The sequence below is a fragment of the Phoenix dactylifera genome, chromosome 16 (genome assembly GCF_009389715.1).
Source record: "Phoenix dactylifera cultivar Barhee BC4 chromosome 16, palm_55x_up_171113_PBpolish2nd_filt_p, whole genome shotgun sequence".
Taxonomy (NCBI): domain Eukaryota; kingdom Viridiplantae; phylum Streptophyta; class Magnoliopsida; order Arecales; family Arecaceae; genus Phoenix; species Phoenix dactylifera.
The window spans coordinates 1,102,771-1,128,703 of NC_052407.1; the positions used below are offsets into that span (position 1 = coordinate 1,102,771).

The following is a 25,933-nucleotide window of genomic DNA, read 5'->3' on the forward strand; positions in this document are numbered from 1 at the left end:
GTAGAAGTGAGCGAGTCGATCCAAGATTCTCACGAGTCGACCCCAGCAGAGCAGGAGTCGACCCCAGTTCAAACTTTTTCTTTTCTTTTTCTTTTTTTTTTCTTCTCTTCTTCCCTTCTTCTTCTTTCTTCTCTTCCCGCGAGGCCGGCGGCGCCGGAAAGGGGCTGGGCCACGGCGGACGCTGGAGGAGGGCGGGCCATGGCCGGCGACAGCCGCAGGACGCGGGACGGCGCCCTTCTTCCTCTTCTTCGGCACCTTTCCATCATGGGGGCAGGGGCGGAGGCATTCCCGGCGGCGCGGCCGCGGGAGGGGGCTCGGGAGGAGGCGAGCCGGGCCGGCAGCGGCCGCGGGAGGGGGCAGGCCGCGGTCGGCAGCAGCCGCGGCTGGAAGATTACAGTTTAGAAAGTCTCTGAAATTCTTCTTCTTCGGAAGGATGGGAGATCATGAGGAAAGGGGCATTTTCGGTATCTTATTTCAAAATAAAAGGGGCTCAGGGACCGGAAATTACAGTTTGGAAAGTTTCTGGACCGGTTGTTTTAGATTTAATTAACAAGGACTTTTTGTTACAGTGGAGTCTTTAGAGGGATGGGAAAGTCAATTACCCAATATAATACTGCAACTTGTAGCAACGACAGGGGCACATGGAAACTTCTCAAAGCAGATGAAAGTTATGAAGCTTGAACAAAGCTCAAGCAGTCTACATTAAGCAGAGAGGATTAAATTCTTAAAACATGATCGACTTACATAAGAACCTCCTTTAGAGAGCCGTCATTACTCCAAATATACAAGACATTACGATAGAAAAGCTCATTTCGGCCAAGAACCCCAAACATATCAAAATGCAGGAGGGCGAAAATAAATTAATAGATTGGGCGTGACTTGGAGGACGTTGTCATCGTGAAGAGTGCCACTAAATGAAGCGAATAACTTGGATCGGTGTAAGGCACCAAAATGATGTAATCCAATTTAAGATTTGAAGAGACTTCCCTCTCATTGTTATGCTATATTTACTAGAAAAATTAACACAAAGTTCCTTAATGAGATGTAAAATCTAAAAAACTGTATGAGGAGTTGACACTCCAGTAACTCAGTGCAAGCATATTAAATCTCCATATAGTCTTTAAAAAATTTAGTCTTTCCTCGAAAAGAAGAGTCTTTCGAAGATGCATGAACTAATTAGCTTCACGAAGCTGCAATTACCAATCAAAACAGGCAACCAGAAACAAATTGTTTGCAGCTCCAAACTAACTTCATCCACAAAAGCATCAAGCTCAATTCATCCAAATTTCCCAAGGGTTGCTGCCATGAAACTCATGGTCTACAGCACTTGCAAAAAGATTGTCACTCCAGCGAACCTTCACAATGATTTGGTCCAGATAAAATCATTATCCACTCCATAAGCTGACATATGTTTGAGATGATGATGACACTCAGGTACGCACGCTATTTCTGTTAGAAAACCATCCATCACTTGGAATTAGATGCTTCTTTGATTTCATGGACGAGCAACAATGAGAAAAAGGTCCCTGTCATTAATTAGGAATATGAGATATTGTTACTTAAAAGTGCTCATGATCAAGTTTAAAGAGAAGAGAAGTGCAAAATCAGAATAATGATGTGTCAAGCAATCCGCGTAATTTTGTTGCCAGTTTAAGGACTATACCCACCATGGGCCTTTTCTTTTGTCTTCACAGATACAAGCACCCCGTGTTGGTGTCCTTTGACTTGGTTAATGTATGTCAATTATCTGAAGTAGCTTTTTTGTATCAGCTTGAGTCAAGTTTTGATCACAACGCTTTCTTTCTCAGAAGATAACTTGAAGCTCGTTCACCAATGTTTGTCCCAGCAATGTATCCACCAGTCCAGGAATTCTGTGGAAAAAATGCACGAAATTTTGCATTTAAAACTTGAAAATTATAAAAATTTGAACTTGCACACCATGAAAATAAAATATATCTAGTTTCAGCCAAATGAATCATAAAGAGGAGAAAAGTTTGTAGTAAGTGTTCCAGCATTTCATCAGGTATACAATGAAACAATTTGAGCAACATTAGATCCTCTTTTAAAAAATTCCAGCTTAGAACCTGCTGATACACAAACATCTAGCCAGGTTTCAAGCAACTTTTATTCATTGTTATGATTTTCAAGGTTCAAACTTTAAGTTCTCAATTTAGATTTACTAATATGATATTTTTGTACGCATTTCTCAGAATAGTTCCGTGTTTTCATTGTTAACTTGTTAGAAAACTGCTAGTCAGAGAATATGAAAAATGAAAGGACAAGCACATCTAGTTTCAATCCAACAAAAAATCATCACACGGACAAATTTTGCAGTCAACAATTGTTCCCTCAGTTCTATGAATACTGTCCAAATTACTATTCGGGCTATTAATATGGGAGTAAGACCTCACCAAGTTCCAAGCAAGTTACCATATACATCAAATTGGCATCCTTTACATGGTTCAACATGATGTTTGTGCATGTTCGAGCCATTCACATAGACTGGTGCAGTAAGCATTAAATGGTTTCCTCTGTAAAGCTAACATGGTTGTCCACATGGACCAAAGCACATATGCATGCATAAATACATATATACATAAGTAAACGCATGCATGCACGTATGAATGTAATCTCCAAATTAGCAATGGTTCATTTGGAGTTGATGCCTAAGCCACACTCTTAGCCAAGGTCACCGAACCGGTACTAGGACCCTTCCTTCTCCCTCATGATGACAAGCTGAAACATCATTAAAAAAAGGTTGAGGGCATATCCTAACCAGGACAGCCGCATCGATCGGTGACCTGGCCGAGATGAAGGCGGGATGGCCGGGACAAGGGATAGAGTGGGTTTCAGGGTCTCACACCTATCCCATGGGCCGTAATTTCACTAGAACGGGAGAGGACGCCCAGGATGGCCCCCGTCCCACTGGGAGTTCAATCCTTAATAGCATGAATAGTCATACTACAGTATCATGCTTGTCAAAGCTTCTTTGTTTTAGGGTTTTCCATGAATGTTCTATGCAGAATTTTTCATCAAAAGGTTCTCTTTCTCATTTCTCTACTTGTAAAGCATGGAATATGTTTGTGAGGCCCTAGGGAGTCATTCCCTACTTAATCGGTGTCAGATCAATTTGTTTCTTCTTTTTCCTTTTCGAAAATATCTCCTCACTCTATTTCTACTTTCTTTCTTCTCCTTTTACTCGTTTTTACCATATTACAGCCTCAGCATACAATCTTCTACCCTTGTTACTGTTCACTTATAACAGTCACTTCACAATCATTATGCAATACCTATTTCAGGTCTCAATTTGCCTAAAACCTGATTCATGTGAGTCAAGGTTTGCCGTCTCGGTACTAGACCCCATACCGATATCATCCTATTGTAGTCTCAGTACCCAGTACGATATCCAGTTCGGCATATCCAGTGTCAGTACGTCCCATGTACTACATAACGGTCCTATATGGGTACAACACAGTATGGTTAGTATGCATCGGTATCAATCAGTACGACAAACCTTATTGTGAGTTTAATTAGATCTGCAACTTTTGCAGACCTGTTAGCCCTCTCTCTTTGGTTCTAGAAAACCTTGCAGTAAACCAACAAATCCTAAACCTAGTCCTTGGAGCACGCCAATTCCTACTATAACTGAAAACGTTCCGGATCTTGAAATGTCATACACGATTTACAAGAAATAAATGGGAAAATACTGGTTCTGGATGGTGATTTAGCGTACACACCTAGGTGAACCAAGACCAATTGCTTTGCATGCTTCAAAGAATTCTAGTAATTTTTGATACTTTTGCTGCAAGATAAATGTTTTATTTGTGAAACAGCTATTTTCTGAATTTGATTTCAGCAAGCCACATTTAGGCATCTATATGAAGCATCTTCCTTGCATTAGAATAGGTTGTAATTTGAATCATAAGCCTAGTAGTTTCTTAATTTTAATTTCAGATTGTTTAGTGTTGCACAACATCAGATCTTCAGATGATTATATCTATAGCATTTAAGTTTGCATAAGTTTGGGTTAGGGTTTATCATATTTGTGTGGTATTAATTATTAGGTTCCCTAGGATTATATCTATAGCATTTAAGTTTGCATAAGTTTGGGTTAGGGTTTATCATATTTGTGTGGTATTAATTATTAGGTTCCATAGGGTTATCCAGCATCAGACACAATATTCAAGTTGTTTAAAAATGCTCTAATTAGTGATTTAGTCATGCATTTTTCTTTTCTGACACTTCAGTAAGTATGCTTCTTAATAACATTGCGCTTGCTAATAAAAAACCACAAGAAAAAAAAAATCTTAACATTTCCTAGAAATTCCAAGCCAAACTTATTATTTTATTTGGAGTTTGTCAGTTGTTCCAAATGCTGTACGCACCAAACGAACTGAATTCAAATGACAGTGAATCTGTCATTGGCTATGATACCATTGACAAAGGTTGACAGCATGGACATCTGGCTACAGAGATGACCTACGTACTTATATCAAAACAAAACATCTCTAGAACTATAACAAAAAGTCGAAAACATAGAAGTTCTATCCAAAATTCTTAAATTAAAATAAAGAGTTTCAGTTTTTGGTCCCAACAAAACCAAAACCAGGGCCAGTTTCAAACTTTTGGCCAGAACTAACTAGGGCCAACTTTAACAGATATCGGTTTTTAATTCCAATTGTTTGCATTTATTCCTACTTTTAATGTTCTTGTGCATTCTCTCTAGACTACTTGAAATTCTGCAAGTTCAGACGGTGCAAGCAAATTCAGAGAAGTAAATATTTGATGGGTATTTTGCTATGTTCGGGCTCAAATCTTACAGACATTTCTGCTGTAATGAGTCAGATAGTATATAATATTCTACACTCTAAACATGACTCTCTGAACATTTATTTTCAAAATATGTTTCTTTGATTGTTTCAATGCAAAACTACAAAAAATCACATTTAAGGTTGTGAAAAAAATATATTCTCAAACGATCTCTAACTTATTGTTCTTTATTTACTTTATTTTGCACTAGTTTTTATATTTTATTTTTCGATTCACATTTCAAATGAAACCACTAGAACTATTGAGACCGAAACTCATACTAACGAAACTGAAGCCAATTTTGAACCTTGGCCTTAAGATAATGTCAACCATTGACACCTAGTTGCTAAAAGAGCAAGTGCTGGAACTTGCAAAAGCTCAATAAATTCATTGCAAGATAATGTAACAAAATAATGCAATCAATGGAACAAAGCTACAATGTATAATAATACTATCCACAATGTTTCATAAAAATAAAGAACTACATGCAGTCCATACTTCTAAGACAATGAAGCTATCGAACTTCCAAGTGATTTTAGTTATGTTACATATATGCAACTACAAATTACTTTCAAGATCTGTTATCTAGTTCATTATGGTATTGTGGTATGTCAAATAAGGTGAGACTATCTATTAGCATATGCAATACCTGAAAGTTGAATCCACCAGTAATTCCATCAACATTTAGTACCTGCCAAAAATACACTTCTTGTGATGCACTTGCACAAATAATTCTAAATAGGCCCCAGAAATATAAAATATTACCTCTCCTGCAAAGAAAAGATTTGGCCTTATCTTGCTCTCCATGGTGTCAAGTGATATCTTTACAAAAGAAAGAACAAAATTTGATAATACAAGGACCAGTAAAAAACAATTTGTCAATAGAACCATTAAGAAAAATTATGAACCTCTGAAAGTGGAACACCGCCAGCAGTGACAAATTCATCTTTAAAATGACCCTACAATAGGAAAATAATGAGTTCATAGAAAACATAGCCAAAAGTAGGCATGCTCAACCGACAATTCAAGCATGCTTTATGCTTGAAATATGATTTGAACAAAATTAAAACATACCTTTCCAACAACCTTAAATGGGCATTGCTTTAGCAGAAGAGCTAGTGAATTTAAGTGGTTATTTGATATGAAAGCCCATAATATATCACCATCTAAACCCTGAAAAAACGTGATTTGTGTTGATGTAGAAGAGCACCCTCAAATGTTTGAGCATCAAAAATATAAATTTCATTTTAAAAGGCAAGACAACCTCGCGTTCCAGTAAATATCTCCAGAATCTTTTCACCAAGCCGAATTGTGAAGGAAATGAATTGCTTGCCTTATGCTTCTGCAGTGGATATGTAGGCTCATTAGTTCATTTTGCAAGACTGGAAAAAAACATATTCGTCAAGATTTGATGTTGAAACTGGACAATGATCACTAAACTTCATATATAATTTTTTCAGCAAGCATTGTGCAAATATGCTAAAGCTAAAGCAGTTTAATTCTATAAGAATAATATACAAAATTTTGATATAACCACTAAAGGCCTAGATATGGTATGCTGTACCGGTCGGTACCGGGCATACCGTATCCGTACTGATGGGTACCGGTATGTCAATATCGGTACGCCTGACGTACCGCATACTGTACCGTACCGATATCCGGTACGCCTATACTAGTGCGACACCGGTACAGGGTTCGGTACCGGTACGGCGAACCTTGGGCCTAGATTTCTCAACCAATCCTTTTGCCTCTCATTCTTTTTTTTTTGGGGTAAAACTGGATATTTATTATATTATCCTTGAAAAAAATACAATCATGAGATTCTTTTGCCCCTCATTCTTCAAGAATCATAAAGATCCCTTTCGAGTTTAAAAGTAAATTGTTTTTTTATCCACTCCTGATATATGTGATGATTGTTATTATGTGCATTGCATGGTATTTAGTAAATTGTATGCAAATTAACGTAGGAGCATGCCCATGACTTAAGCAGCATGTTGCTGCTAGATAAGCATGAATTGAGAGCAACATTCTGTTTCATGATATTATTTGGGTACAATTTTAGTAGCTAGAATCTTCTGCCTAGGGTAACATACCTGCTCCGAATCTCCCTAGAATGAACCCAAACTCGCTTCCTTAAGATGTTCCTAAAATATCCGCTTTCCTGCACCTGCTCCCTAACTCACACTCAATTCTCACAACTAAGGGTGTGCATCACATGCCACAAACTTCATCAAATATTAGAGAGAATATTCAGATAAATTGTAAAGCACCTGTGTAGTTGTGTGAGTGTTGGTCCAGTTTATAGAAGCCAACTCATCCTTTCATTGAGAAAATAGCACTGATTAGGGCAAATGCAACCTCCCAACACCCACCAGAAGTAAAACAAGTTAGACTAAATTCTTGCGTCGGTCGCTAATAAAGATTATCAAACAAAAGGGCAGGTCTACTAGAAGGATACAAAACAATTCGAGAGATGATAACCCAAGACATACAACTCAACATTTTCATCCTGGTCTGAGTTGATGTGGGATGCTATTACAATGGTAAAGGACCATGTTGCATATTTTCTTTAGCATGTTGATATAGGATGGTCTAGCGAGCAAAGTCCGGATAGATTGATCTATGGTTTCTCTCTTCACCTAGTCCTACTTCTCTGCATCTCTTTCCCACTCGCGGGAGCCCCCTTTTACCTTTTGAAAGACCAAAAATTCAAGAGCCTGTATTTTGATTCCGTTTTGTGGTCTTTAGCCTATCTAGACCCGCATTCTGTCTTGCCCATAAGACCTTTCTTGTTAAATGCTTGCTTCTTTCTTGATGGTTGCATGTGACCAAGCCAAGAATGGCTAGAGTTGAAAGAGAGATTCTCTTTTATAAGAAGCAGGAGCAGTTCTCTGCACCCGAGCTGGAGGAGATTTGATGCCGAAAGACCAGAAAACGACGCACTCTTGTATCCTCGCTGGAAAGCGTAGGAGTTCTCTTAGCAAGCCAGTGATTTTACCCTGCGTGAGGGCTTACACGTCATCTTCTCTTTCAGCTATTCAGGAGCAGTTGTTCGATCTGAGAAGGATGGATCTCGACCCGGACTTGAAAATTCATTTTAGCCAATCAATAAATAAACAGCACGCAGTTGGCCATGTCTGTCGGCCATGATAATCTCCGAGGTCGACATTGTGTGCTTCACAAGCCAACTACTCTCACAAGCTGGCTCTGATACCAACTGTCACAGGTCACTAGTTTCCCCTTTACCCAGTAACACCCTACCTCCGTCTTTCTCACCAACCCTTCCCTCGCGAGCGCGAAAGGAAAAGCCAATCTTTTGCAGGGGGAGCTCCTATAGAAAGTATTGCATCGAGTCCTTTATCAAGAAAGTGGACGAGCATGGTGGTCCCTATATCTCTGAGGGATGGCCTCGTCCCCCTCAGGGGGAATATTCCTATACTCTGAAATCCGGTTTTCCGGAATTTCAGCTTTCCGGAAAGGGAGGAGAGGAAACAGAACAACAGGAGAAGTATTCGAACAATCGCCCGGATACTTGTCCTAAGTTCAGGATCTCGCATTGGCTGCAGGCTTGCTTTTTTGCCTAACGTAAGTGCAGACGAAGTAACACGAATATCTCCAGTAGTCAGTCCATTTCCATCAGCCGGCCGGTATCTTTAGTTTAGACATCTCTCTTCACCTTTTTGCTACAAAACCCTTACTCCTTGACGCAAACCCTTAAATCCCTAGAACTAGCCCTTCTATCTTGGACCCCTATCCGTTCCTTTCCCTCGCCTTTCCTCAATAACCCAAAACCATCATCATCTTCTAACCATCCAAAACCTGATTAAGGGACTACTTTGACTCTTTATAGAAGTAGCCTTGTCTAAGCTCTCATCACCATTTGAAACATCATTCCTAGACTACCAAGAAGTTTTCAAAGTTGTTGATTGGTAATAAATTTTAAACTCGTCTTGGCCTCCATCACATCTATGTAGTACCCATAAGATCCCTCTATTCATGGGAAAACATTGCTTTATTACAATGGTATTGTAGATAACAACTATTCAAGAAATGTTGAAAGAAAGTTTCGCCGTCTTGATACTGAAACCCATACCGGTACCATCATATTACAATATCATATGCCCAGTACTGTATCCGGTTTGGTGTACTATCGGTACATCCCCGTACCGCATACCGATTCGATATCGATGTGGTATGGTACGGTCGGGTACGCATCAGTATCAATCGGTATAGCAAACCTTAGTTGAAAGATGATAGGCTCTTCCTGATAATTAATTATCCAAGTTATCTCCATGCATAATGCTACCATTAGATGTACTTTCTCTTCCTACAACTTTTAGTTGTGTGACAATGAAAATATATGGAATCAATAGTGTGAGGATCCGTGCGGGCGTGTGTTTAGTCCCACATCGGTTATTCGCTGGGTAGATCTTAGGTACTTATACAGGATCAAGAAACCCAAAACAATACCTTCCGGCTAGCCATTTTGGGTGAGGTCCTGGGTTGTTACAAATAGTATCAGAGCGGATTCGGCCCATAACCGATGTGGACTAGGGGACACTGCAGCACGGATCCGTTGGGGCTGACCAAGGGCCAATCGTGGTATCTGTGATTAGATTTGAATAGATATGAACCCTTAGCCTGACGAGTACGTCGAAGCTTAAATGGGGGGAGTATGTGAGGATCTGTGCGGGCGTGTTTAGTCCCACATCAGTTATTCACTGGGTAGATCTTGGGTACTTATACAAGATCAAGGAACCCAAACAATACCTTCCGGCTAGCCATTTTGGATGAGGTCCTGGGTTGTTACAAATATATGTGAGGACCCGTGCGGGCATGTGTTTAGTCCCACATCGGTTATTCGCTGGGTAGATCTTGGGTACTTATACAGGATTAAGGAATCCAAACAATACCTTCCGGCTAGCTATTTTGGGTGAGGTCCTGAGTTGTTACAAATAGTATCAGAGCGGACCCGGCCCATAACCTATGTGGACTAGGGGACACTGCAGTACAGATCCATTGGGGCTGACCACGGACTGATCGTGATACTTGTGATTAGATTTGAATGGATTTGAACCCTTAGCCTGACGAGGACGTCAGAGCTTGAACGGGGGGAGTATGTGAGGACTCGTGCGGGCGTGTGTTTAGTCTCATATTGGTTATTTGCTGGGTAGATCTTGGGTACTTATACAAAATCAAGAAACCCAAATAATAACTTCCAGCTAGCCATTTTGGGTGAGATCCTAGGTTGTTACAAATGGTATCAGAGCGGACCCGGCCCATAACTTATGTGGACTAGGGGGCACTGCAGCACGGATCTATTGGGGTTGACCACGGACCAATCGTGGTGTTGTTAATTAGATTTGAATGGATTTGAACCCTTAGCCTAATGAGGACGTCAGGACTTGAACGGGGGGAGTATGTGAGGACCTGTGCGGGCGTGTGTTTAGTCCCACATCGGTTATTCGCTGGGTAGATCTTGGGTACTTATATAGGATCAAGGAACCCAAAACAATACCTTCCGGCTAGCCATTTTGGGTGAGGTCCTGGGTTGTTACAAATAGTATCTTATTCCAAAAAAAGGAACCAGAAAATCGCCTGATTCATTGCAATGTTCACCATCTCAGTGGTAGACCCCATATCGGTGCCATGTTGGAACAATATCAGTATGCTTGGTATGGTGGTTGATTTGGCATATCGGGACTCGATACGCCTCCTATAATGAGTCTTGGTTCGGTACTTGTATGGTACTTTATGCATTGCACAAGATGTAACACACCAGTATCATGAATCTGGTTCATTGTGCGATACTCGACAAAATATAGAAAAATAAGACATGATCATGTTGAACTACAAAATACTTTTATCGTAAATGATACTATAAGCCTTCTTCCATTCTCATTTTGTCCACTAATTCAAATGTACAAATTGGTGACAATCATAGTTTGTTATACGGTCATACTTCCTTCTTAAACATAATTACAGAAAGTCAGCCTCTACTAAATCTTTCTTCATTAATAATCACCACATCTATATTTCTAGGATCTTGCCCACTCGTCTTGAAGTCTTTTATTCAATGGAGACAAAAGGTCATAGGTATATCGGCAACTTGATATCGCCCATCTGCTTCTCCAATTTCAGCCTTTATAAGTTGATTTATCATTATTATTATACCATTCTCATGATGGTTTGCCCAAATATACAAGCTAGTAGTCTTCATCAAGGTCTGTTGAATCGGCCAGTTTGGGATGTATTGAATCGAACCGGTCAATTACTGGCATAGTTTAGTCAATTGATTAAAAACGAAAGCCTTACCACACTTGCAGTGGGAGAGGGAGAGAGAGAGGGAAGAGAGGGAGGGAGGGAAAGGGAGAGGAAGGAAGGGAGTGGGGAAGGGAGGGGGAGACCATTTGCCGAATTCAAAACCGGCAACAATAAATAGGGATCCCATGTTTCGAAATGAAAGAGGGGATCCCATGTTCTGATGAGGGCTTTCAAGCCCTCTCTCTCTCAGCCTCCCCCCCTCCCTCCCACTCTCTCTCTCTCTTTTCCTCTTTCCTCCCTCTTCCCCTCCCTCCCCTGTTCTCCTTGTGTTGATATGCCCTGGAATGGCATAGTACAACTATAGACCCATATCGTGCCAAACCAATCACCAACCAATACCCCCTCTAGTACTGTTCACTAAACCTTGGACTCTTCATTATTCTTGTTAAATTTTGCTCCTAACAGAGAATGCAAATTCTCGATGTATGCAAAAACTTCTTCATCCACAGCCTTTCCATTATGTGCAGGGACCCTAATGTGTATAACTGAAATTGGGCAAACGCAATGCATCTTTTATAAGAGAATGTGTGCTCAACATATAGTAACTGGGTTCTCCTTATGACAATAGTGTCTGTACCACCAACTATTTCAAAGAAAATCTTCGAAATAATGCCCATTAGCATGATAAGAACATGCAAAAAAGTTCAGTCATGTTGAACATCATCTCATCAAGCAACGATAGAGGCAATATCTACTGCAAAATTTCAATGATAACAAAAAGTACTAAACTCTATGGTTGTTGGGTAACATCCACAATGTTGCTCTTGATTCAGAGATATTAATCATGCACATATCTTTCTTTTGTCGGCGACATCAGTCAGTTGTCATATATATACTAACATGAAAATGAAGAATGCATAAAACTGAAAGCTTTGAGCTCAGTGTACAGTATGGCCATGACGAGGAGAAAAAGGGAAAGAATACAAGTATCATGAGTTACAAAACAAAGAAGCAAATAATGAAGAAAATATCCTACTCCACTCAAGTTTGGATTAATTTTAACAAGATAATTGCAGCTTAGTAAGCAAAAGAGGAGAACTAGAAAAAGACCAAACCGCAAGCTGAGCCTTGTGTTGAAAGAGGATACGCTTCAGATCATCTATATGAATATCAGGTGTAAAGTCTACAAAAAGCATTCCTGCATACAAATCCACAAAGACAATGACATTAGAAGAATAGGTTGAAGTAATAGAATGGAGACTACATATGCCAGTATGCAACAATCATGTTGCAGCTACTTCATTTACCTGTATATTCAATTCTAAAAGCATCTTGGGAGAGAAAACCATATAATGTTCCACCAATGGATACGTTTATGCATATGGATTGAAATTTTGGAATCCATGCCAATCTATTCTCAATCAGGTAAGGGTTTTTTATAATTAAAATCAGAATTTGAACATTCCAATACACCTTAACAACTTACAGTGCCAAAGTTTACTTTATGATTACGAGAAAAGAAAAATTAAGTAGAGAAACCACTAGATAAAACATAAGAAAATCTAGTAAAATGGAAAAAAGGGAAAGACGAACATATGCTTATAACCCCAGATAAATTAGTAGGACCCGTGAGTGAGCATTAAAACATACTGGAAAGTTGTCAAGGTTAAGGAGTGATTGAATCTATTCTGAATGACTAGCTTTCGTGCTGTCTGCATGGTATGTCTCTTCTGAGCAATTAAAAGTCAAGTTTTTTTGACAAGAAACTACACACGAAGTGTAAATTAGAGTCAGTTGCAGATATAACTTCATCGGGTGTAATCTTGATATGTAGTAATTATTTAAACCTAAATTTACAACAACAAATCTTCATTGCAAGGTTGGAAAAGACTTGACTCACCCTCTACTAATTTTTTGACAGGGACAAGTCAATTCGGTGACTCAGATGAGTCATGTAGCTCATATATGCACACATACATGCATACATATATTGAATATTTACATGCTTATATAAATTATTAAAAAGTTTTGGGGGATCAAAATATCTACAATTATTTTGAATTCAATATGCTCAAATCCTTTAAGAATAATGAAGAATATATACATGACATAGACTTAATAGCGGCAGCTATATGCAAAACCTAATGGGAGAAAAACATTACCAAATGGTCATTCAACATTGCAAGTTATCACAATCAATCCTGTCCAAGCCATTTCATTTAAAAAATATGCAAACTCTAGATTAACACATACAAGAGAAACACCAAAGTTTTCAAATTTTTCTTTCTTATTACTTGTGATTAACCAGTCGTTTACACAGAAAAATGATCACAACCATCTCTAGTCATTGTTGGCGGAGTAATAGAGTCACTTTCTTGATCCTCAACTCACACAAACTCAGAGGCAACTCGGTCTAATTCAGCGATGACTTGGTCTAACTCGATGATGACTCGGTCTAACTTGGCAACAAATCAACCTAACTCAATTGAGTTAAGGTCTTAAATAAAATCAAAACTAAAAAAATGACACGGCCAATCTTTTTTGACTTGCCAATTCAAACGAGTCATGAAAGACAGCAAAAGGACTCCACCAGGTCTTGCTCACTTTTTAATATTTCCCGAGTCATCTGAACTTTTGATGGTAGCCTTAGATTTTGACTTACTTAGCCAAGTCACAAGTTGACTCACCAAGTTTTCCAACCTTGCCTCACTGCAATCATTATCTAAAATTATCAAACAAGTCGTGATCTTCAAACTCAAGTCTATGCATGATCCCCTTTACCAAAGCTCTACCTGTGTAATTGGAAAGGAACAGTTCTCGTGCTGCCCAAGCAGATAACCGAAGAATCACAGGCCCGCTAAGACCCCAATGAGTCACTAACACAGGCCCAACCTGGAAGACACAAATATTATATTAGAAAATTTTTCAACTTCATGATAACTAAACAAACAAAATCACATGCCTGGGTAAATTCAGGTATACTTTTGTGGGATTTTTCTAATTTTAACTTTGCTTTAACTCTTGGAAATGTAACCTGCTCATCATCAAAAGAAGTAAATTAGAATGAATTTTCAACTAAATGAGCAGAAAACTATATTTTCTGTGAAAAGATTTCTCAATTATTAGCATAAATCAGGGAAAGAAATATACAATATCATTTTTATAAATCAACCTGCACTAAATAGTAAAAGTTCTGCATGTCAACCATCATTGATGATATTACTCATGTCTCCACTGCTGGAATATAATCATTGTTTAATTGACTAGAAGATTCATAGGATACTAAGCAAGAAATCATCATCATCCACATCAATGTTTTCTCTAGTAAACAGTTCTCAAAATGGCTGGCTGTTTTGTTGTGCTATTTAAATATTTAGACTCTAAAGGATACTGCAGTTTCTGATACGATGTTTTCTCTGTAAGCAGACAATATTACATCATTTATAAACATGCCGCATAGTTCCAGATATTTTAAACAGAACAGAACTTGCCGGTAGAACATATCCGCCCAGTCCCCCTACCTGGCAAGTAAAGGCCATCAAGAAATCCAAGTCATACTACTGTCCAGGTGCATAGTCAACAACATATGCATCCATATCAGTTCTAACATCAATATTTTCTGGTATAAATTTCACCTGCAACTCAATATGTCTAAGGATATATATCCCCAATTAAACAACACTTACACACTACAGTTAAATTATGGATAAGAGGGAAGCATAATCTCCAAAGAAAATTGACCTAGAAAAGCTTCTGCAGTTTTGAAATGTTTATATAATGTGCAAACAGAACTGAGGAGGGAATTAAGAAAAGACAAATAAGAGCAAGCCGGATATAGATAAGTAACAGATATCATTCAGTGGCCTGTAGATGGATGTGCTAAGGGAAGGTGGACAGATAAATGGTTCAGGGATGTGGAAGGACATATGGATGTCAGAGGCCTCCCAAGAGCAAAGCCAACATTGTGAAGCTTGATCACTGAACGATACCACCTTTATCACTACGAAGAGAGACAGTGATGCTCCAAGGCACGCTATGCTTCTCAGAATTTAAAAATTGGACAGACTATTAAAAAATCTAGGAAAGCATGAGTTTTTTTTTAAAAAAATGAAAATTTAATTTATAAATAGCTTTTTACCGAAGTTTTATTATCCTGAAATAGTTAGATGGTAGTGCATAGATAAGGAAACAAATAGCAACGATAATATAGCATTTTTGTTTATGGATAGTATGGAAACATAGATGTAATATGTCTTATTCCTTTACCAATGAAATGTAAGAAAAGTGGAATTGCTGTTAGAGGAAATTACTACTTCTGCAAAAGAGATGGAAGGTGACTATTAATGTTGCTGTTATTATGTTTAGATGAAGCAGCTGAGTCTATAATAAACAGTTTTCCTATGACATAAGTTATCCCAATTTAATCATACTCAAATGCTGCAAAAATTCTCTAAGTAGAACATAAATATATAGCACATACATCATTTACAAGCATCAAGCACATACTGATATTGAAAATTTTACAAAATTGATTATGTACAGGAAATTAGGTTCTAAATCTATGCATTTTGTATCAGTAAATTCACATGGATATATAAGTGATGAGATGCATAAATGTTATATGGTTCCAAAGACCCATAATATCCAATACATCAACAAAATGTAAAATGTCTAATCCAAAGTTTTGGCTGAAATGATCAAAGAACAAAAAACCAATTAAGCAACTGTCAAATGGGACAGCAGTACACAAGATGATGTATAATCTACAAAAGTAAAACGAGAATGTTTAGATGAAAACATGATCTGAAAGAACTAGTAGTAACAGAGATATTTTATCAATTCAAATTACCCCAGACAAACTTGCCAGTTGTCTATCCTCAATTTTGAATGTGAATAAGCTGGGCACTGGATCTACAATGGAGTGACCAAGCTGGCCAGCAATTGTGTAACCCTATAAACATATTACAGTCAGTTATTAGATGGGAAGAACCCTAGTCAAACTTGATAAGAGTGTTTAGAAAAAAGAAAATCCAATTATTCACCTGCCTGCTGCTCCCAGTGGCAACTAATACGTAATCGGCCTCAATATATTCAACAAAATCAACTGTACGTTTCTCAACCTTCAAAAGGAACCTCTCATTGTCAACAATGGATGCGCCTGAAACCACTTTTCCTGTCTGCAGTGAAACTTAAAAACAAACTTTTCTTTCAGTAAATCTGGCCAAGATAACCTTTGCATATAGAAAGTTTGAGACATAGCAGTGTAAGTACAGATAACATAAAGCATAAATATGTGAACACAACACAGATTTAATTCCTGATACAAATGACATTGAAGGAGAAAGCTTCAGTACAAACTTTAACAGCATTTACATAGTAGGGAATGCAATAACTTCAGCTTTTGCAGAAGCACACAAATTCTATGGCATCATGACAAAATGGAGGAGCTTCCATTTCACTAACAAGTGATGCTCGTAATTGTGTGTTGTGCTGCCTCTACCATGCCAAGGAGAAGGTTTGATGCCTCAGAAATATGGAAACAAAACATTCCATGATGACGGTTTCACGATCTTAGATTAATCATTAGAAAGTTAAGCACAAAATAGTTATGCGATAATTACTCAAGATGATTATTCACAGAATATTATAACTCTGATTTTTCTTTTTTTTGCCAACAACTGAGCTTCTTGGCAACATACATATGACTATTGACACTTAATATTTAATCCTTCCCAGAAGTTTCAAAAACTACTTCCAACTACAACATTTTTCAAATTAAACACATCAAATAATTAACAATGATGACGACAATGCTAGATCCATGATTTGCTGCACTCCCACAATTATTTTCAAAAAAGAAAAAAGCAAAGCAAAAAGGAGGAGAAAAAAGAAACAATAGCAACAACAACATACAAAAAGAAGCTCTAAAACATACTATACTGCAGTACCCCATGGACATGCCTGGAGGGGGCCCTGCTGGCTTACAGTGGGGTAGGAGTATGGATCTTGGGAGCAGGAACAATGGGCTGTATGGTTAAGTGCACACCCGTGAATTGCAATGTATGGTGCAAGCACCACCCTTTGCAAGCGACTCCAACCACGAAGCGGGGTCAAATCCGATAGCAAGGGAAACACCTCTCCGACCATAGCCCATGCTTCTGAAATATATGAACACGGTAACCTTATTTCTCGTTCCTCTCGTTGGCTTTCTCAGTGAAACAGGGGAGGTATACGAGATTTGATGCAGAGAAGTCTACATTTGTTTGGTCTCCTAACCAGATGATGGTGATCTTAGTCTTAGTCTTTAAAAATCCCGGGTACATGACCACTTTTTTTAATTCTGCAAGCTTGGTCTTCATCTATTTTACGAAGGTTGGTATTAGAATTAAGAGAATCTGATCTATCTTACTTTTTGGCCATGTACATAGATTCTAAAAATTTCTTGCTACTTATAAGGATAGGACTGACTAAGCTGTGAGAATTCAAAAAACCGCATGACAAGTTTGAGAGACAGATGGTCAATCACGTGTGTGGAAAGATGGACTTTATAAGTCTTTACAGTGAACTGAGTGAACCTATAAGTACAATTATAGTATAGTATATAATAATACTATTTTATAGTATATACTAATATAATATAGTATGTACAAGTATAGTATAGTATTTAATACTATGGTATAGTATATACTAGTATAACATAGTATATACTTATATATTATACCGGTATATACCATACCGGAAAGTATATACCAGTATATACTAGTATAACATAGTATATACTTATATATTATCCCGGTGGATACTATATCGGAAAGTATATACCAGTATAGTATAGTATGGTATAGTATATTCCCGTATAGGATATGCCGGTATAGGATATTCCGATATAGGAGCATATTGCGGTATAGGATATTCTGATATAGCATATTCTGGTATAACGTATTTCGGTATAGGTATAGTATATTCCGGTATAGCATATTCCGGTATAAGTATAGTACATTATCGGTAAAGCATATTCCAGTATAGGTCTAGTATATACCGGTATAGCATATTTCGGTATAGTATATTCTGGTATAGCATATTCCGGCATAGGTATAATATATATCGGTATAGTATATACGTATATACCGGTATAGGATATACGTATATACCGGTATAGCATAGTATAGTATCTACCGGTATAGCATAGTATAGTATCTACCTGCATAGCATAGTAATAGTATCTATTGGTATAACATAGTATAGTATAGTATATGCTAGTATAGTATGGTATAGTACAAGGTACGCTGAACCGGTATCGGTAGGCGTACCGGTCGCCTACCGGACCGGTTCGAGACTAGTTTTCGGTATAAACCGGTCTTCTGCTTCTTCTTTTTTGGTTCCGTCCGCACGCGTCGCATGAAATTTTTTTTTCGGTACCCGTCCGCGCGCGGACGCGCCAGGCTAGCCACAGAGTGGCATTAAATGCCACTCTATGGAATTTATGAAGCGGGCGGGGGAACCGCACGCGGGGCGGTTTCCAGTGCGGTGGAATTGCACCCGTGGCGGTTCCCAGCGCAGTGGAATCACGCCGGGCACGGTGGAATCGCACGCAGAAACACACGGGGCAAAAAAAAAATTTCTTGGTTCACGTCCACGCGCGGACGCGCCAGGCTGGCCACAGAGTGGCATTTAATGCCACTAAATGCCACTCTGTAGCATTTATGAAGTCGGCGGGGGAATCGCGCCCGCGGCGGTTCCCAGCAAAGTGGAATCGCACCCCGCGCAGTGGACGTGTAGGGCAGTATGTTTTTTTTTTTTTGGTTCATGTCCGCGCGCGGACGCGCCAGGCTAGCCACAGAGTGGCCTTAAATGCCACTCTGTGGCATTTATGAAGCGCGGGCACGCTGCCCCTTTCGGGCCACGCGCTCTCACACCACAGCGCGCACGCTATGGTTAAAAAAAAAGAAAAAATTGGTACCAGTGCGAACCGGCCGGTACGCAATGGTATGCATGCATACCGGTCGGTACCAGTCCGAAAATAGCTGAAACCGGTATCCACGTTGTCCAAGTACCGGTTCCAGGACGGACCGGTCTATACTGGATCGAACCGGCTGATACGGACCGGTTCGGCAAACCATGGTATAGTATATACTAGAATATACTATACACTAGTATATACTAGTATATAAGTCTTTTAAAGAAAAGTATGACTACAATCTTTGAACCCAAAGTCTTTATTTAGAAATCACAGCATTAATTATTTATTTTAATAATTATTGAGAAAATATGGGTAGTGACTGGTTGAGTTTGTAAATCTTGTATTCTTAGAGGACACTGCTCTTGATTTTGCCGCCCCTCACCCTTAGCACTTGACACGGGCATCCTAAATTCAAAAAAAAATGCAACACCATTCAGGATTTGCCTTTAGCCAAAATAAGTTATTACTGTTCCACGGAGCATTACACACAAGGACAAACAGACTAAAAAGAGCGCAATACATACGCTTCGATGCATATTGCTTCTCAGTTGGAGTGGTCCACCAACTCAACAGTGGACTTGATCCAACAATACAAGTTGGTCCAAGATAACCTGCATGGGCCCGAGTTTAGTGAGTCTAGAGCCAACTTGGGTGAAGCCATCAAGTTGGAATTCCTCCACATTCCTCTCCTTACCCACTCTTACTCTCCTCTTATTTGCAAATAGATGATACCTATGAAGATCTATTGCTTACCACTTGGCCTCTCCTTGAAACAAGACAACATCATGAATCATGTCTCTCTTTTTTCCTTTTGCTCCAGGGGGCCAACTCCGACTTCGTGCTCATACATGACCATACTCTCCTCTTAGCGTGAGCACTCTCACGGCCCATGCAAGAAAGACTCTCCTCCAAGGTCTTCCGATGGCTTGTCTTAGCACAATAATAGGAGGGGGAAATAGAGAAAAGATGGAAGAAAATCACCTCCGACGGTAACTCCTTATCGGATGGAACGATGTAGTGGGCTTAGCCCTTTACGAGACACATTGCAAGCCTAATGCAGTGTTTAGGCCAACATATCCACGCTTCCAATAAGATCTATCATCCCTCACAAAACAAGAAAATATAGAAAACGAGCAAAGGAGTATGTCCGGAAATTGTTTTGCTTAAGAAGTCTTTGGACAGGATGGCATGTTTACAACAAGATGCGTAGATTGGTTAAATTGTAGTTACCTTCTATGTGAAGGTAAACCTACTAAAGCTGAGTGGATGGTCTTAATTCAAAGGGTTGAAGCTAGATTGGCAACATGGAAAAGCAAATTCTTGTCTCTTGGGGGGAAGTTAACATCAATCAACTCCGAACTCATCTCTTCCTATCTTCTTTATGTCATATTCATATGTTTTCCCCCAAATTCTAATTTCCTTTGTTAAGAAGTAAGAAAAAATTCTCAAAATGGAAAGAAGGAACTTCCAGAGAGAGATAAAAGGTTAATACACAAGTGATCTTGAATATACACATGCATACACATATAAGGATGGACTCTGCTCCTCTAAAGAGGAGAGAGTATCGACTCCTCTTAGGTTGGGCACCCAAATTGAAAATCTATATTGTTGATCATAATCTTACTTACCACTAAAAATGCCTAGAAACAAAAAATCACGCATTTGGTTGTCTCTAATCTATGCATCAACTATAAAGATGTATGGTTAAAATAATATAATCATGTTTTGCTATGATCTAAGCATTAAACTCTAAGGGTTTTCAATCTATACATGTTTTAACATGTGTAGATTATGATTAATAAGGTGGATGTATATATGTATTACTATGTATGTATTATGTACGTATATGTATGTTCATATCTATATATATATTAATTGATCACTCTAACCAAAAAAATACTAAGACATCTATAGTCACAATGTCTAGGAAACAAGTATTCCATTCCACCCTTTTAGAAGTTAACACTTGAGCTATGCAAACATCCAGAAATAGTCTTAAAAACTAAGGGGAACAGCATCATGGTCCAAAAGGGTAATATGGGAGGTTACTATAAGCGGATTTTCCTTCAAGTTTCTACACATCCTGAAACTCCATATTAGATAAAGATCTGACGTGTATATTTTTGATAACCTACGTACTCCAGCATGTAAATTCAAGAGAATCTTAATGCTATTTACATGTACAAGTGCCAAAAATGCATGTTAAATTGGGGACATTAGTAAAATGCTACAACCGTAAAAAAAGTGAACCAACTAACATAAAGGACTCAAAACTATCCTCAAGCCAAAGAATTAGAAAGTTCATAACCATGTAAACACTAGATCACAAGGACAGATGCATATTATTGATCTAATCATGCATTATGATGAAGCACTTAAACTCTAACAGCATTTGTGTGACTGAGGAGACATACCTCCACTCCTATTTGCTTCACTAAGAAGGCAGTCCACAATAGAGGCTGAGGTATTGCTAACAGGAAAAACCCTTCCATCCTCTTCCGTCTGAGGCAAAAATGAAAACATTTTCTTTAATAATGTCCAGCCTACACATGGATATAAAGAATAGCAAGCAGAAAGCAAAGATTCATCAAACAACCTTAAGCTGGACCCCATGATCAGAGAACCAGCACATGGTATCCTGTGGACCATGGATATTAAAGAAAGACCCCCGCAGTTCTTTGTTTCCCCTAGGATAATTTTCTGTCAATCTCTATACAAGTGCAGCATGAAAAACCAAAACCAAAAGTTAGAACGAGACATGGGTAGCAATATTAGATAGCTTTAGTTCTTTCCATGAACTACAAAGATTATTTAGTTCTTTGTTATAAAGTGTGAATATTATTTGTTATAAACCATCAAGTTGCACAAAAATTCATGAACTACAAAGATTCAGATACAACTGCCTGAATATTATTTAGTTCTTTGTTTAGGTGTACCTGAATCCCTGCAAATATGGTGCATATGTCTCTCATATTATTGGTGATTACATTAGTGTATCTGCATTGGAGCTAACATGCTTAAAGATGCAACAGGTCCAACAAGCAGATAGTAACAATCTATTACAATTAAAGAATGATAAGTTTACTAAGTGTCACAAGAAAATACATTATTTGATCTGTATATCATGCCAGTGATAAATAAGTTGGGTAATATCTTAATATACAAAAAGGAGGATGGATAATCTGAGATGACAAGAATTTGAACTTACATTCAGTTCATCAAAATTGACCTACTCATTCCTGAAATATGAGAAGTAATTGATTTTTGAGTTAAATATAGTAAACTACTGGCTAAAGATGCATATCTAACCAATATGAAGATCCTTTATTTAACTATATTTATTAGGGCCCATTTGTTATTGCTTTTGTTTCCTGTTTTTGTTTTCAGAAACCCAAGAAGAAACATTAACTATATTGAACAAATATATTGAAGCTTTTTCATTTTTTAAATTGTTTATAAAATATTTGAGCTTTTGGTAGCAAATATTTCTTGCTTTCAAAAAGAGCGAGAATAGAAGCAACGAAAAGCAGTTCTGTGTGAATGCTATCTTAAACATTAAACACCATCTGGTATTTCGCTAATTTGTAGACACAAAAATATTAACAATACCAAACAGGCCTTAGGTTTTGAAATCAGACATGTCAAATTGTATTCTACTACTGTGAGTCAATATGTGGTCAACCATGATGTATAGCTGCCATATCAATAGATGATGCTTTTTCTTAGAAAATTGCAATGGTTTCATAAATCTTCAGTGCCTTACCATTGAGTCAACAAAATGCCCATTTGTCACATTGCATCGACCTCCACCAGAAATTTTAACCTAACAATAGCAGTAGAAAAAACAAGAAATTAAATAATGGTAATAAAAAATGGTTTCAAGCATTCTGTTCAAAGAAAATTTTAGCCAAGCAAAAAGGAAATCAAAAAGGTTGTGTACCCGTTCTGGAACAATTTGGATGAAATTTTTAGACATAATGAAATAGGTTGGGTACATCAAAACGGGTGAGCACCTCATGTTATTTCTTTAACACGAAACCTTCTATAAGTATATTCTCCCAGCTTCAAACATGAGCTAAGGTGCCAATCAAAAGTAACCTTACTCTAATAAGTATGCCCACACTTTTTCTTTAATTGTGTTGGAACTATTGCACAGCAGTATCTTAGCTCATAAACAACTTGTTTAGCTGATGATGTTAGAAACATCAAGTAGTAGGATGAGAACTTACAAAGAAGTCCATGGAAAGAATTTTGCATCCCGACTACAGATTAAAATTATGTGCCATATCTTGAAACATTTACTACAATTATAAATGTCCAAACCTTTGATTTTTCATAAAGAAAAAAACATGTTCATTTTATGGAAAGAAGAGAACCATATATTGAATGAGAGAGAAAGCATGCCCTAACTAACATATTTAAGCATGCACTCGAAAATTTACACTACAATTTAATCTGACCTTCGATAAAAGCTTCCCCTTCTCAATGACCATCACATTTAGATGAGCTGCTTTGCTTTTTGCTCTTATTGAAGCATAAATACCAGCTGCACCACCACCCACCACCACCAATAATTGTTCATTTGTCTACCAAACAGATATAGTTATCAGAGAATATTTACTAAACAGCAAAAGTTACATGAGGAGTAGAAAATATGTACTCACAATGGTTGCCATCCACATGTTAAAATCTTGATTTGCTAATAACATCACGAAGCATGCAATTTGTTTCTAACACATAACCAAATCAAAATACATATACTATTCTTGACTTTGTAGCACCAAGTACAAAAACTGTAGATAAGTGAAATAAGGGTTAAACTCTCAGACAGTTTGCACCATCATGACTCCTAACACATCAGGAGCACTTTTTATCTCTATCTTCCTACCCTTCCCTTTAAGCTTTGTACCACAATATTTACAGCAAAATTTACCTTGAGCTTTAGCCATTCTTTTCTTTGCAAGACTCTGGAACTTAGCTTCTAGCGAAAATTTGTAGTCTTTTGTGCACATTCCAACATTCCACGTGATCTAAGGCTGCATTTGGATGCGGTAGAATTCATGATTGTACAAATTTTTAAAATTATAAGTTGTGACATACAAAACTACTTGCTTGATTTTACAGTAAAAATTGATCAAATCATTGAAACAAAATTAGAAATTTTAAAGATGAGTATAATTGTTTGCTCATAAAATTTTCCTCCATTATCTTATATATTCCCATATTCTAGCTCACTCCTTTGAACCATCATTCCCCTCCTAAAATCTCCATCTCGAAAGCTTTTCAATCAGAGAAAAGGATAAATTTATGACTCAAAAATTTGAAACCTCCAATCCCACTAAGCATTTCCAGCCTGTGTGATATCTTTGAGACTTTCAACTTTGTCTTCTGCTACATATAATCCATGTATTTAAGCAGCAAATAGCCATTGAAAACAGTTTTGAAAATCAGCCATATAAATTTTTTCAGCAAAGGTTTAAAGAATGCAAATCAGAGAAAACCGCATGCCGTTCAGAGGATGGTCGATGGAGCCATGTTTTCCCAAAACTCACTCTTCTTCTTGATTGGCACTGCGTGCCCTAAGGAGTCCTAATCATTTGAGCCGTACTCAGATATAGTACATAGAACGGGCCCTTGAGCCAAGAAGTCATACAAATGACAAGAATTTTGTTCACCAAGCAAATCATATTAGCAGGAATAGATAGATGTTTCTCCATGAAAATTATTTAATTCCTTCATTCCCATTCCTTGTACCAATAATCATGAGGCATCAGCATGCCATAGAAACCATACATTCAAAACAAAAGGGGCAGACATCAAGAAATTTTTTTTTTTTTTTAAAGGAGATGTTAACCCATTTTTCCCTCTCGATTCAAAACCTAATCATTCATAAGAGGTCCATTGACTCAACTACTATCGAACAAAACCATGTTCAATTTCCATCCGGGACCGGTGTAACGCCCAAGAACAAAGATTTCTTGAGAGAGATAAACAGAACACGATTCAAACCTAATCATTCATAAAGGCTCCATCGACTCAACTATTTTCAAAAGAAACCATGATAAGTTTCGAGAGAGAGACACAGAGAGAGAATAAAGGAGGAGGAGGAAGAAGCCTTACTTCTTGGGCGCTCCTCGTGGCAGGAAACGAATTGAGACATCTTTTGCAGCGGGGGAGCAGCCAGCGGCTGTTTCTACCGAGAGGAAAAGCTCCGAGGTGGATAACACTTGCCAGACCGGAGCTCGTCATATTAGCATTCCTTCGAGCAGGTTCCGCGCGGCTTCTCCTGACGCGCAGAGGAACAAGGCGGCCCGCGGCCTTTTTCTTTTCGTTCTTTCTTTCCTTCTTGCGTACCTATCAGGCGATAAGCGAGGTTTGATACAACGGCCATTTTAACGTAATACCGGCCGTAAGAAGATTTTGGAGGGGCTCTATTGCGTTATCAATAACGTGAAATTAAATATTAGCGGTTATTTTACTATTTTTGATTATTTCTTTTTAATGGCCATATATGATGAAAATAACAGCCAATGCTTCAAAATGTGCATTGTCCATATTCCTCAAAATTAAATAATACTTTTATAAACTCAAATCTCTGTAGCAGCTGAAGAGAGAGTTTTCTTGATCAACGAGTACAACTAGGGCAAATAACATTCAATATAACAATAGATAACGATTAGTTTAATTGTTATTTTATTTTCCAAATTTTAACTCTATCTATATTTGGATAAATGATAGTGTTACTGTAATGATCAATGACAATTTTAGAAGAGATTTATATGATAAGACTATAGAGTTGTGAGACCTCCATGAGACACTTGGCTCATAATGCAAATATATATCTCGTGGATGATCGGATGTCATCCATAAATGATAATTATATTGAAAATTGAAAAAAAA

The 25,933-nt window shown here is 38.0% G+C and overlaps 1 protein-coding gene across 5 annotated transcripts; it reads right to left on the bottom strand.

Moving 5' to 3' along the window:
• Positions 1–1,006: 1,006 nt before the first annotated feature.
• LOC103720104 (uncharacterized protein YtfP) lies at positions 1,007–25,410 on the bottom strand. 5 transcript variants are annotated; one of them, XM_008809663.4, is made up of 18 exons: positions 25,154–25,409; positions 23,967–24,069; positions 23,494–23,619; positions 22,797–22,856; positions 21,630–21,743; positions 21,448–21,535; positions 16,116–16,261; positions 15,923–16,024; positions 14,036–14,107; positions 13,866–13,965; positions 12,189–12,271; positions 6,074–6,151; positions 5,884–5,982; positions 5,718–5,768; positions 5,575–5,631; positions 5,459–5,500; positions 1,668–1,871; positions 1,007–1,526 (listed from the first exon to the last, which is right to left on the bottom strand). In XM_008809663.4, the coding sequence occupies exons 3-17, from the start codon at positions 23,524–23,526 to the stop codon at positions 1,788–1,790; spliced, it is 1,209 nt and encodes a 402-aa protein (XP_008807885.2). In that variant the 5' UTR covers positions 23,527–23,619; positions 23,967–24,069; positions 25,154–25,409; the 3' UTR covers positions 1,007–1,526; positions 1,668–1,787. The 5 variants fall into 5 exon arrangements, with proteins under 5 accessions (XP_008807885.2, XP_008807883.2, XP_026665415.2 ...); XM_008809661.4 differs by lacking the exon at positions 23,967–24,069 and having other exon boundaries at positions 15,938–16,024; positions 25,154–25,410; XM_026809614.2 differs by lacking the exon at positions 23,967–24,069 and having other exon boundaries at positions 1,664–1,871; positions 25,154–25,410.
• Between the last annotated feature and the right edge of the window lie 523 nt (positions 25,411–25,933).

Excerpts from the sequence above, each read along its gene's own strand:
- LOC103720104 (XM_026809614.2), bottom strand. The coding sequence starts at position 25,282 with ATGACGAGCTCCGGTCTGGCAAGTGTTATCCACCTCGGAGCTTTTCCT. Across the intron at positions 23,620-25,153 it reads CCACGAGGAGCGCCCAAGAA|ACAAATGAACAATTATTGGT; the intron begins GTAAGGCTTCTT and ends TCTGTTTGGTAG. Across the intron at positions 22,857-23,493 it reads AGGGGAAGCTTTTATCGAAG|GTTAAAATTTCTGGTGGAGG; the intron begins GTCAGATTAAAT and ends TGCTATTGTTAG.